This window comes from Ambystoma mexicanum, chromosome 10 (assembly GCF_040938575.1).
Source record: "Ambystoma mexicanum isolate Mex_15411 chromosome 10, UKY_AmexF1_1, whole genome shotgun sequence".
In the NCBI taxonomy this organism is placed as follows: domain Eukaryota; kingdom Metazoa; phylum Chordata; class Amphibia; order Caudata; family Ambystomatidae; genus Ambystoma; species Ambystoma mexicanum.
The window spans coordinates 621,821,451-621,835,582 of record NC_090932.1 but is presented as its reverse complement, the minus strand read 5'-3'; the positions used below and the strand labels follow the sequence as shown (position 1 = coordinate 621,835,582).

The following is a 14,132-nucleotide window of genomic DNA, read 5'->3' as shown; positions in this document are numbered from 1 at the left end:
TGCAGTTACCATCAAAATTTGCATTTTGATTAGATTTTTAGTATTTATAACACACACTTAAAATCAATCGTGTCTAGGCGCAGATGGGATCAAAAAGAGAAATTTGACCCACAAGTCACAATGGAACATTACAGGTCGACACAACAACCACAGCGACTGAACTAAGAAATCCTATTTAGAATTCTACCAACTAGTCATTTTACTTAGAGATGTGTTTTTAGCGGCTTTCGAAATTGGTGTAACGATTTGAAGGCTCTATTTTTTTAGCAGCAGCTTGTTCGGGCAAATTGTCGGGCTTTATACTGCCAAGCCGGCTGTCACCTCGAAACACGTACTTAGAGCCAGGGATTTCCAGCAGGAGTTTGACTAGATCGCAGTTGGCAACTTTGGTGATATCGCCTGATTTTCCTAGACAGATAACAGTGGAGCCCAACTGTTTACGCATTTGTGCACTAAACACAGAATTTTAAAATCTACACGTCCTTGACCATCAGCCAGTACAAAGAACGGCAGAGACTGGACATTGGAGAGGAATTTTTAACTCTAAAAATCAACCTTAATGCAGCTTTGAGCTTCCTGCAGATGCTGCATTTGGGTAAGTGGGATACCTGCAAGTAGGCCATTACTGTAATCTAAACGGGCATTTAGCATAGCCCCTACCACCACAGCATGGTCCTCTGCCGGTACAAATGGTAAAACCTGTCAGAGGAGGCGCAAGATGCCAAGGACGGACTGTGTTTTGGCACTCGCGCAGCGTACCCATAGTTTTCCTGCCAGACACCCTCCACATTTTTTATCTTGGGGGCAAATGATTTTATTTGTATTTATTTTTTTATTTGTATAGCGTGTGCAAGACCTCAGGCATCAGGGCGCTGATAAGTCTGTTCCCAGAAAATGTGGGGGGTCTGGGCGCCTACTTGACTTATGGTGCTTTGTTGGGCTGATCAGTTCAACTTGCTGGCATTTAGTAAAAGCTGATTAGCATGCATCCATGCCCTCACCTCCACCAGGCATTGTTCAACCAGCTGAGAGGGTTTCTTCCACCTTTCCGACTTTGACAAGTGTCGCCAGCATATGAATGAAAATTGACCTTGTGTTCTAGATAGGTCCCTGAGAGGATGCAAATAAAGATTACATAAAAGAGGAGAGAGTGACGAGCCCTGAGGGACTCTGCACTCCTGTGCAAGAGGGCTAGAGATTAATTCAACCAACTTCACCTGCATCTGCCTCTCTGTCAAAAAGGAAACAAACCACTTACTAGTTTGGACTGAGATATTGCTGATCTCTCGGATCCCTTCAAGTATTTATGCAATGCCACTGCACCATTGGTTGATAATGACACTAATTCCCAAAAACATTTCTTTGGGAAAACGGAATGCGGCACATTAAAAGTAAACACACCCACATAAATCCCTGAAGGTAGCCCCTCCCCTACCATCAGCACTGGTCATTGGGCTGGATTTTCCCAGATTCAAGATCCGGCAAAATATGTCTTCCAAAAGAATTTACTGTCCTTTTGGGGTTTTAATGTTTTTAATTTGTTTTTGTTGCCGAAACTGGGATTGCAAGAGAATGCGAGAGATTTACCCACTTGACCACCTGTTCAGGCTACATGTGAAATTCTAGTCATGATTGCATTCTGCAGAAAATATTAAATCAAACTTTGTATCTTTAAAAATCGCGCACCTTTTATAGTTTGCTTGCATCATCATAGGGCACACTCTTCCTCTCCTGGGCTATTTCCCAGGTGTTAATAATTAATGAATTCCTCTCCTGTGCTATTTTTTTTGCAAGGGAAATGTTTATTTATGGGGTTGCTTAGAAAAATCTCCCAAGATCGCCAATTACCGCAAACCCGCCAGTAGCTGGTAGGATCCCAGTTAAGAATGTCCATTTCTAGACCTCCTTTCAATGTGATGCGTTATAGCATCCCCGTAACTGTTACGTTGCGAAGCTGCCCTACAGTTGGACCGATGCTGTATTCCCCTTATGTGACATCATGGCAGTTGAACAGAGATTCCACATGCGACTGCCTTGCAAATATTAGGAGAATACATTATATCGGTGTCCAGTTTCATTTCATCTTGGCGGTTTTTGGGGGGTGGAGGGGGTCGTGCTGGAGTCAAAAACCATGCTTAACTCGAGACCACTACGATATGAAAACATTCTGCAAAGTCCCCCCAGACACATATCATACGTTTGCAACAAGAAAATGAACGAAATAAACGACGTACTTTTATCGTCGATGGTACAACTTTGCTGCGTTTGCATCCTGTATTCTGTCACAGGAATTGAAGAAATGTTCATTTCCAGAAGGCGGTCCTGACGAGAGTAGACTATGCGTCCACACTACAACAACAACTTTTTGTTAACCTAATAACACTAAAAACATCCCTATGTTTCCCGCATATGAAGCACTGTGCTGGGAGCCAAGGAGTTTTGAACTCGCTATTGGCAACTGTATCCACAACAAAAATACGGTTGGAAAATATTCCACCCGCTTGGTGCTACTTGACCATTTCTGCTTTATCAACGAGCTTCCTCCGCTTTTCCTGTTTGATGTACTCTCTCTTCTTTTCTTTCGGTGGATCTGCTGCGCCACGGTTTCCTCTTTAATAATGCCAGAGCAGGCGCCATCGAGGGAGGAAAAAGAAGACTCGAAACCGAGCAAGTCACCGAAAACCTGACTTTCGTTACCTCATTTTAGCGATTACCAAGCAGAGGAAATGACTGTTCCTAAAAGCTTGAGGATCTTGTTGAATTATCGAACCACGGTTTGGCGTTATATCCACGTCCCTCTTCCTCGTCACAGTACTTACCTCTGAGGCCCCGCCTCCGATACAGCAACACTTCTTCACTTATAATTTTCCTATCCACCAGAGAGCTTTATTTTGCCCCACCCCCTCCTTGTGGGCCCAGTGGTGCTCAGACTCCTGGGTCCTCCTCACAGTCAGGAATGGTTATCAGGTGGACATATATCTCCCCCGATTCAGCCCCTCTTGGTGAATTAACATCTCTTCCTCGCTCTCAGCCCAAGAAGCCGCCCACGTCTATGTCCCTGACAGATTTGTTGCGTAAGAACTCTATTGTGTCAGTCCTTTGCTTGAGCCTAATGGGCCGGGCGAGGGAGGGAGGGAGGAGGTGTTACTCCTGAGTTTTTCTGGTTCCAGTGCCATTTGGGAAGTACCGGCTCATCCTCGAAATCAAGCGCCTGAACTGTTTTGAGAGAAAGGAAAGGTTCAAGATGGAGACTCTGCAAAACATTCACCCTCTAGTTCAGAAACGGGATTGGTTAGTGTCCCTGGATCTCGAGGACGCTTATTACCACATGGTGCTGCTACCCTTCCAGGTCCACTTCTTCGGTTTTGCTGTGTGGAATCTGCATTTTCAGTACCTGGTCCACCCACCGTTCAGCCCCCAGGGTGTTTACCAAGGTGGTGGCGCCCCTGGTGGCTCATCTCCACCTGCAGGGTGTTCAGCTTTTCCCCTATATGGACAACTGGCTAGTCAAGGCGGCTTGGTGGGGTGCGGTCCTGGTGCATCTCCATCTAGTCTGCCAGGCTCGGCAGGACTCTGGGTTTCTGATCAACTGGCAAAAGTCCCACCCGAGACCCTCCGAGGATCTGGTTTCCATTGGGGCCCAGTTTTGCACACGTGTGGGGAAGGTCTTCTTGCCTCTGAAAAGGGTCCGGTGGCTTCATTCTGTTCTCATCAGGGTTCTCCGGCGGCTATGGGTTCCAGCTTGTCTGTAGCTTGCTCTCTAGTGGCACATGTCCTCCTGTGCTTTTCTGGTCTTGTGGGCCGTGGGCCCGCCTCCATTTGCGTCCCCTGGTCTCCTACATTCTGGCCCACTGGCCCCTCAAAGCCACTGTCCCGGTCTCTGGGTGTCTGAAGATGGATCTGCTGTGGTTGCTGCAGGCCTGCACTCTCTGAGCGTGGGTGTCCCTGGTTTGACCCATGAGGACCACTCTTACTACAGATGCCAGCGGGAGAGGGTGGGGTGCCACTCTGGGTGCCTGTTCGGCACAGGGGTTGTGGGGCCGGAGGACCTTCTTCGCTCGTCAAACTGGAAGGAATTATGTGCCGTTCAATGGGCCTTGTTGTTTTTTTTCGGGGAGTCCCTGGATGGCTGGGCAGTGGTGGTCAGGACAGAAAACACAATGGCCTTGGCTTATGTAAACTGGCAAGGGAGCTTTGATTGTTCAGTGAATGCCCTGGCCTCTCAGATCGCTGCCTGCCCCTGAATGTAGAGTGGCCTTGGGGTCTTCTCTATGTCTTTCCTCCTCTTCCTCTTTTTCCCCAGGTGGTACAGCGGATCAGGAGAGGCATGGCGACAATTCTGTTGGTGGCTCCTTTCTGGCCTCTGTGTGGTTGGTTCCCCTCCCTTATGGGAGCTCCAGTGTCGGAAGCCGTAGTGATTACGAAGTGGCTCTGCAGGCTGGTCTGGGGTACGAGGTCTGGCAGATTTAATGGGCAGTTTGGATTTTGCACAGTCTCGGTTGACTTCTCTGGGATGTTCTGGTCCAGTGGTTGATTCTATCCTCTGGGCTAGATGACCTTCTACCTTGAAGACCTATGACAGACACTGGTGGCATGTTATGGATTGGCGTGGGCCATCTGGGGGTCCTCCCCCTTCAGTGCGGATTGCCTTCTGTTCTCCCAATTCATCCAGGAGGGGTTCGACAAGGGGCTGGCGGTTTCCATTATTTGCTCCCAGTGGCCCTCCATTAAGATCCTCAAAGGGGACTCTGAGGGCTGCATGGTGGGGGATGCATTGGTGGGAAAGTTCTTTAGGGGTCTGACTGTTTCTTGTCACTGTGCCTATAAAGGTCTTCCTCCATGGGGTCTTCCTTTGGTTGTGTGGTTCCTCCAGGGCCTGCCTTTTAAACCACTTGTGGACATCGACATCCGGCACCTCACTCTCAAGAGAGCCTTCCTTATTGCTATCACATCTGCCCAGTGTCTTGGGGGGACGGGGGCTTTGTTGTGCTGCCCTCCTTTTCTGCAGGTGCTCCCTGATTCAATTGTTTTGCACTATGACCCCAAGTTTCTGCCGAAGGTGGTGTTATGTTTTCACACGTCCCAGGATATGGTTCTCCCAGCTTTTTTCCAGAATTCCCAGACTCCTGCCGAGGTTGCTTGGCAGGCCATTGAATTTCGGCCGGCTGTTCTGGAAAACCTTTCTCGGACGGATCTGTTCCGTCATTTTGGTAGCCTGCTTGTTACGTTTGGCACTACTGGGGCGGAAGGCCTAGGTGGCGTCCATCAGCAGTTGGATCCGGATTATAATCTCCATGGCTTATGTCTCTGCTGGTTTGTCTGTGGTTTGTCTGTGCCTGAACATGTCCAGGTTCGTTCCACAAGGGGGATGGCGACCTCCTGGGTGGATGCCCAAGGGGTGTCTCGGCAGGAGATGTGTAGAGCTGCTATCTGGGTGGACCAGAGCACTTTTATCAACCAAAACCGGCTGAACGTTTCTCACCCCCAGGGATGGCTCCTTTGGGGCTGGTGTTTTGTCTGTTGGCATGTGATTCTCTGGGGGATTAAAGTGATGTTTTGTGTTGCAGCACTTCTGTCTGTCGGTGTTTCTTTGGGACCTCTGTTGGGAAGGAGCGACAATCGTCCCAGACCCCCCAGTGCCTTTGTTTGAAACTGAGGCCCGGGAAGGTGTAGAAGGGGCAAAGGGAGGTTACAAGGGTTAGGGGCGGTGCACGTCTTGCTCTGATAATGCACGGGGAATCAAAACGCCACCTTAGTTAGTAGCGACCATATTAGAATTGAGGCCTAGTTTTGCGCTGAAGCGAGGCCACAGGCCTGAGTCACACACATAGAAATAATGTGTATGCAGGGGGTAATAGACCGCAGCTGGGCAACAGTGAAGAAGGCCAGAGTTGCAGAGATTCATAGACTCTTCATTGTCTCATGCTGCCAACATTTCGTATCCCAGAAGGAATGCATCCTACAAGGCCACAAGGGGGTTGAGAGCTCACGATGAAAAGCGTTCCCACAAGAAGGAGGGCATGAGCCTCCAACCCGTCATGTTCCAGCTCCAAGTAATAGCACCCGAAAGCCTCAGCCCCAAGAACACCGGCATTCCAAGGTACCAGTCAGCCACAGACCACTAACCATAAACCTGTCAGGCCCCCAATCGATCAGAAAAGATCTGAAACCAAGGACCAGCTGCCTTCACCATAGGTCGCTTGATTTGTGCTGCGAGGTGCCGGGAGAGTTGAAACAACATAGCTAAAATGAGGGTAGGGAACTTTGGTCGGGCTCCAATGTGTCCGGAATTTAGCTGTAGTTTGTTAGAAGCGATGGCCTTGAAGTATCCTCTTTGCCCATTTCTGCAGTACCAGATGCACATCGGGTTAGAGATGGAGCTTGTATTTTTTTTTTCTCTTCATATAATTGGCAATCACTGGTAGCTTCACGACCAGTTACGCGAAAGGAAGAACCCATGTGGAAGAGGATGGACAGAAGGGTCTGGGACCAATGGCCTGGCATCCCTTATGGAGCAGGTAGCCTATGTATAGGGTCTCAACCAACCAGTCATGCATGTTTGCACTGTATGTAAGTTCCGTCAATGATGACGCTGTCTGCCTTCATAAAGTGTTGTTTGTGCTGATTTTGGCAGAATGTTCCGTGGCAGCAGGGTTCTTTGCTGATGCACTTCTATTTTTGTGAAAATATAGCTGTGTTTTCCTTGCAAGAGGTATGCTGGGCTTTTTTTTTCCTTAGTGGGTTGTATTTTTTCTGGTGTGAGAACTGAGTTTTCTCACGACATGACCCCAGCAACTCCCACAAAGGCAGAGGTTTCCAAGCCGCATCTCTGGAGGGGCTACACCCACCTACAGTGACCAGTCCCAAGCGTGCAACTCGCAGTGGTATACAGGAGCCGTTTTCACAGAATTCCTGTCTGCTCTGTGAAGAATGAAGCAGCTCCTAGGAGAGTGCAGGCTGTTGGTGGGACCCAGTGATGGAATATCTCGGGAGAACAGTGTTAGGGAGAATTCTCATTCTATGGCTAATTTCCCTTACCTATAGAGTCCCCCAGCAGCTTTGCTGGATTTGAAGGGTTTGTTTATTTTTACCTGCTAAGAGTGAGACTCTGTTTCCCACTCTTAGGCATTTTTGTTATGTATGTTCTAGACTATTTTTGTGTTTAATGCCTATAGTATCTTTCTCAACCCCATAGGAACCATCTTTATTCACATGTGTTACACAGCACCCTCAGTGCAGTGACACAGGGGTGTCGTAGCGACCCCCAAACATAGACTCCATACCCTGGGACTGACTACTGTCTCCCAGGGCATGTAAAGTCCCCATTGACTTTACTAGTCAAATCCTGTGAACTAAACCAGTACAACCCATCTTACTATGGAGGTACTGGAAGGGGTTAATAGTTTTTCCCCTATGTTCATTTTCAAAAGTGTACCTACAGTCCCTCTCCCAAAAGTTTCTGGCTGGTGGCAGTGGTTACTACCATAAATAATCGACCGCAAATATTTCCCTATTTTATTTGCCAGAACTTTAATATAACTTCTTTCTCGTGTCTTTCTCTAAACTCCTAACCCAGGTCGGGGATCCTTTGTTCGTCCTTTTGGCAGGCTTCTGCCGAGAAGTCCTCCTTTCAGGCGCCACTGAGTCTGGGGTGGGTCCATTGTTTGGGAAGGGAAGTAGGAACCCTGGACAGGGTTGCCTCCGCAACCCATGTCGCACTCTTTCCTGATAGGCTGGAGGGTCTCCCGCCAAGATGACCACTCCACTGTGCGAGTGACAGCTAGGCTGTATGAATGGGGATCTTTTTGCATAAAAGCAGGGTCCTGAGGACTGGAAGGGCAAGACGTCGCCACTGGAACTAAGAAGCCGAAGAGAAGAGAATCCAAAGACATCTGCAACGACTGAAACACCGGCGAAGCCCTGCTGCAGCGTCTTACCACTTTTCTCCACACGGCGAGAGAAGATCTTCACCTGCAAAACCCTTCTTCCCTTGAGCTGGTGGGGCCAACCAGTTTGCCAACCTGCCTTGGTCGAATCTCCCGTACCCTGTACTCGGAGGCCGGATAGCCAGGCACCAGTCCACCCGGACCGTGATTTAAAGGCGCATACCTTTTATTCGTCGGGCAACACCGCGGCTGGTTTCATCCGTGGGTAGTGCAGTAACTCGAACCTTCCTCCACGATGAGAGCATCTCTCCCTCTGCTGGATCACCCGAACTGCAGGAACTACCAGGAACAACCGCCACCGCAGGAGCCACTTCTTCATTTTAAGGTACATTGTTCCGCCAGGCCGCCCTTTCTTTGCGGTAGCATTAAAGGTTTTTTAATTCCTTTACCTACCTGTTGGGTCGGCCGCCCCCCTCTCCTAACATTGTCTTTTCAACTCCTGCAACCACCTTTTCAAATTTGTTAACCAAAAACTTGACTGCAGCTACAAGAATATTTTGCTCCTGGGCCCTTGCCCTGTACCACTGACTCTGGCACAGGCCCACTGACTCTGGTCACATCTGTTAGATCTGCTTTCTTTAGATTGATTCTCACTGAGAACTGTGTGGGTGCACCTATTTCTTTTAACTACCCTTTCCTTCCCATTCTTAAACATTGTGAAATGCCATTTTGCTCAGTTTTCATTTTAAGTATTGCCTATACTGATGCACTGTCTTGCTGAACTGGGTCACAAACTGATGGGACGTGTTGCTAGGGTGTATAAGAAACTATTTCTAGATAACTGTTTAAGGAATTGTTAGAGGATCCCTTGTGTGTAGTTTTCACTGTGCCGTTTTGCTCAGTTTTCACTCTGGTTCACTTGGTCTACGATTCAACTTGGGAGTGTGTATATTTTTCATTTGACTTAATTTAACTTGCTTGATGACTGTGATACATGTGTTTTATTAGAAGTGTATAAAATAAATATATATCTACTTTTTAAATACAGAGCTTTGGTCAGTGTTTCCTTGTTCCATAGTCTAGTGGACCTATTGTGTAAACCCTGAATACTGCCCATCTCCCTCTTGAGATAAGTCTGACTGCTCAGCCACAGCTACCAACTAAATCTTTGTGGTACAGACTGATACCAAAGGGGATTTATTGCTCTCACCTGTAGTCCTAATCTTGTGTAGTGCTCCCTAAGGGAACTGCACAGGATTCTGCCTAACAAACACACAAATGTAAGTACACCTCTTGCAAGCGACAACAAAGGGGGTAACAGGGAGTGGGCAAGTGAAGTGTGGGTGACGGGAGAGTGTGAAAAGGCAATGTGGCGAGTTGTGTATTTTCATTTTAATATTAGTATTGAGGAGATTACAAGGAGGAAAAAAGTTGTGTGGAATCCTCTACGCTTAAGGAACGAAGAAGGTGGTGCCATTTATTTTTGTGATAAGGAGGATACAAGGGTAGAAGCTCTGTATAATTAGAGGGCTTGCCTTCCTTTGCCCAATATATTCCAGGCGGGGGAAGAAGAAAAGTAGTGGTATGTTTAATTTATTATTTAAGTTTATTGTTTTAGTGTATTGAATTATCATTGTGAACTTGGTGGAGGCCAGGTGAAAATACTGTGAGTGCGCATTGTGGAAGGGGTGGGAGTGAGTGAAGCAGGGGAAGGGAGGGCATGAACAGAGGGCAACTGGGGGGAGGGAACATAGGACTGTTAGAGGCGGTTGCAATAATTCTGTGTGTGACCCACAACTAAGCGTTTTTTTGTGGAATATACCATTCTTAATATGGGGGAAATGACTCAGCTGGAGTATTTGTATAGTGTTTTGCCATTGTACAAGGATAAAATAGAGTACCACAAGCAGTGGTTGGTAGAGACCCAAGGGGGAATGACCCGCTCCAGGCAAGAGCACAGTTTTAATAATAGAGAGATATTGGAGCACATGAGCATGTTTCCAACAGCTAAGTATAAGGGTAAACAATTGCAAAAGCGAAAAGAGATTTTAGATCTGTGGAAAATGGTGAAGGATATAGAGGATACTGCCAGGTGTATGCCCCGATGTGAAGGTAGTGCACCCCCATATGTAGTAACTGCCATAGCACCAGAGGAATCGTCGGTGCCAAGGGAAGGGCTCTATCCACTTGCTGCCCGCCCTGCCACAGGATACACCAATCCAGCATAAATGCCCCCGCCAGTCCCCGTCCCACCCCCATATCAACCAACCCTAAATAGCACTGCACAGGTGGAGGCCAAAACACAGAAGGAGTTAGAGGAGGCAATGCAAGCAGATCTGACCCGGTTGAGGGCCGTAAAAGGGGTGGAGAGTAAATAAGGGTGTGGGATGGACGAGTGGAGGGCTGGAGACGTTTTGTTTGGACTGGACAGCACTGTCATTAAGGATGTGCTTGTCGAGAAGCACAGGAGTAAAGCTTGAGGGGCGGAAGGTGCAGGTCATGGGACAGTGAGGTTGGACAGGGAGGTGCGTGAAGATGGACAGGAAGGAGATTGGGACAGTGTAGAAGAGTTCAAGGATGAGGGAGGTGAGGCGCAACAGGCTCCAGAAATTATACCAAGGGTAGAAAGTTTGTGGGGTGAGCGATTATGGAGCAGGTTTGGGCGGGTGGCAGAGGCAAGGAAAAAGGGAAGTGGTGTGTGGAGAGCAGGGAGAGGACTAGGCAAGCAAATGCTGCTAATACACAAGGGGCCTAGGTGGGCGAATTATGTGCCATGGGCGTAAATGGGAAAAACATAATTTCATCAAGATGCCCCCGGCGCTTACTGCTGGGGCTGGGAAGTGGATATACGCCTTCAAGAAACAGAAAGTAGGGGTTCCTTTGGCAGTAGGAGACATGAAAAGCCTACTTGTGGCAATTGTGGGGGACCAAGCTTGGGATGTGTGGGTCAAGGCAGGATAACCTGGAGTAAAACTAGATGATGATGATGAGCACAATGGGGCACCTTTTAATAATATCAGGGAACAAGTGTGGGATGCACTGTGACAGGCATACACCAACACCCCTGGCTTACAGTCCATAATGCAGTATACAATGGGAACGATGAAGGTGCCGCTCAATACATTTTAAAAGTGGAGGCGATGTGGCGAGCGGAGACAGATGACCAGTGGGGCCGATCAATTCCCCTTTTCTATTTCGTTATTAAAAGGGGATTGCCCAAGGAAGTTCAGAAGGTGCTTGACAAGATAGTGGGCATGGAAGCAAAGGGGTGAGGTGAGATTCAGACTATAATAATACACCCTTGTAAAAGGATTAAAGAATGAAGAAGGGAAATGGCTCAGAGGTTCCAGGCGGAGGAAGTGAAACTTGTACAGAGAAAGTTCACTAAAACAGCAGTGGAAGGGGTGGAGATGGCAAACACTGAAACCTGCTCACGGCAGTTGGTGAGCAGGTGCAAGTGGATCTAGGTCACATGGCCTAAGCACCACCTACCTTCTTAGCCCCGCCTCTTCCTTTCTGCTCTTAACTCTTAGATCAATGGTCTCTTTCACCGGGCGTCTGAAGCGAAGGGCAGACAAAGAAAAGGGAAATTCCTGTTTGGGTCTGTTCGGACCAGGAGGACGAAGTGCCTGAACCCCTGCTCAGACAGCAGGCAAGCATGCACCAACATGTGTTTGGCCATCCTCACCATCATCAGGCAACAACAACACCAACTTCTCTGATGCTGCGGTGAGTTCGTGGCACAGTAAGTTGTGCATTTGTAAAAGTATTCTCACGCTGCAGCGCGTGGGTGCCCACTCGCCCCTCCCTTTGTCCTGGTTGCTTCCTTGTTTGTTGGCCATACCCCCATCCCTCCCTCCATACCACCGCGCTCCCATTGGTTGGTGGGCCTTTAAAATCAGCCACCCAAGGCATCCCCTGCTCTGGCAGCCCCCTCGGTCAAGGACGAGAGGCTAAGGACAGCTCAGTGGTGTCTGCCGATGTCCTCTGTGGTAGCACATAGCCTGCAACCTTCGACCTGCTGCGACTGATCAGGTAAGTCGGATCTGGGTGTCTTGTATTGTACTGTGCTAAAAAACATAGGCCCTCATTACAAGTTTGCCGGTCCAGAATTAACGGTGCCAGTAAAACCGTACCGGCACAGTTTTCCAGACTGGCAAACTAAGAGTTCTGCGGCCGTGTTGCATTACGCCCGCCAGGTCTGACCTGGCAGGCGCAACGACACCCGGCCGCAGACATTGGCGAAACACCGGCACCATTACGACATGGTGTCAGTGTTTCCGCGGTCCCCATTCCGTGGAGTTCAATGGGACTCCACGGGATTGGGGATTAACAGAATTGCTGGCGCTAGATTTACCGGACCACCGGGGCTGTAATGCCGGTAATTCGAGCAAGTCCGGCACCGGAAATTCATTGCAGGTCCGGCTGCAAGCTGCCGGCACGGTTACCGCCAGACTTGAAATGAGGGCCCTAGCATTTTCCCCTTCTAGGAAAGTCGAATCTGGGTTGTTGTATTGTGCTGTGCTCAAAAACTTAGCCTTTTCCCCCTTCTAGTAAAGTAGAACCTGGGTGTGTTGTATTGTGCTGTGTTCAAAACGTATCCTTTTTACCCTTCTAGGAACATTTAATCTGGGTGTGTTGTATTGTGCTATGCTCAAATACTTAGCCCACAACTTAGCGTGCATAACTTGGCCGAATGTGCTCCCGTGCGTCTGTAGCCCCATACGCTCCCTTGCATCGCAGGTCCACACATCAGGTTTGCTTCCCCCCTCCTGAGTTTCCCTTCCTTCCTCTCACATCTCAGCCCTTCCCTCTTCGATCTATTGTGTACTATTCTGATACTGCCTCGTGCATCACTGTTTTTCTGGCATTACTTTGCATTGCCTGCATTCTTCTACTAGGTTCCAGTTGTGTTCTGTGACCCTCCTCCTACCCACACCTGCGAGGCTAAGAACCTCGGGGTCATCTTTGACTCCACACTTTCCTTCTCCGCCCACATCTCTGATGTCTTTAAAAAGTCAAACTTCCTACTGCACCTCCTCAGAGGTTCTCTGCCTTTCCTCTCCTTCCCCCAGCAGCTCATGGTCTCCTAAGCTCTGGTTATCTCTAGGTTGGACTATTGTAACAGCCTCTTTCTAAATCTACCCATCTCTACTCTCCGCCCTGCACGTTCTCAATGTCACTGGGCCTAGCAAGATTGTTGTTTTGTTCTCCCCTGTTCCCCTCCCTTGCCTTGTCGCGCTCTGAAACACTTGTGTACGAGCGTGATAGAAATAAAATATCAATATCAATATTGACTGTATTGACTTTGTGTTTGCTCTCTTGCTTTTGGTCCTGTTTTGCATCTGCATGCATTCTTTATTTCCAGGTTCCCTGTTGTGTTCTTTTCTTTGCTGATGGTTCTGTACTGCATCTGATTTCTAGGTTCATTTCTTCTTGTTCTTTGTTGTGCCCCCATCCCTTTCATGTGTCCCCCGGTGCCTCCCTCCTGTCTGCCCACCCCCCTGCACGACCTCGCCTACCCCCTCCCCTGCCTGGCCTCCCCTTTCCTTGTCGCACCCCCTATGGTGCCCTCTGTCTCACCTATCTTTTCTAACTGCTTTTCTATCAACTATCCTATCCCTCTCACTATGTATGGCAGGAAGAAGCTCAAAAGGGAAATCCTGATCTCCAACCCAGGCCACCCTATCACTGATGCCTATACCAGTGCTTCCTCCAGACATATCCTTACCAACATACTCTTCATCGTTCCCTCTCCAGGCCTATGGACCCCCATATGGTCACTGTTCTCTCTCCTTTTTCCTCTTCTTCAGTTAATGGTGGCACCCAGGAGGAAGCCCTCCTGGCCCCCTTCCACTCCTCTAAAACCATCATTAATGTCTCCTTAAATGGCACTGTCTTGGTCCAGGGCCATCAGGCCAATGTCCTCCTCTTTGATAGATGTTTCCCGCTCCTCATCAACCTCCTTTCCTCTCCTGGTATCCCTTCTTACTCCTCTGTGGCTTCTCTGCCGCCTCCTTCCTCTGCCACCTCTTTGGCACACTTTGCTGCTTCTTTGGCCACCCTGTTGCCTCCCTCCTCTGCCACCCCTCTGGCACTCTCTTCTCCCTCTCTGACTACCTTGCCTTCTCTTCCTTCCTCCTGTGCCCATCCTTGGGCACCTCCAACAATTCTGCAGGGTGTACCTCTGCCTGTAGCCCTCCCGGAAGTTCTTCAAATGTGGCACTTGCCCCACATCACTCCTCC

General features: G+C 48.8%; 1 protein-coding gene across 3 annotated transcripts in view; it reads right to left on the bottom strand.

The window, feature by feature from the left end:
- The window catches only part of LOC138491599 (ubl carboxyl-terminal hydrolase 18-like), a 1,142,981-nt gene that overhangs the window by 825,486 nt on the left and 303,363 nt on the right, over positions 1-14,132 (bottom strand). The window contains exon 1 of one of the 3 annotated variants that reach the window (XM_069618205.1): positions 2,820-2,927. The exons of 1 other annotated variant lie outside the window; for it this stretch is intronic. Coding sequence is in view for 1 of the 2 variants with exons in the window: in XM_069618204.1 (XP_069474305.1) it covers positions 2,235-2,307 (73 nt within the window). In the remaining variant the exon portion in view is untranslated. Of the gene's footprint in view, positions 1-2,234; positions 2,793-2,819; positions 2,928-14,132 lie in introns of those variants that run through there. One more of the 3 variants, XM_069618204.1, reaches the window with a different exon arrangement.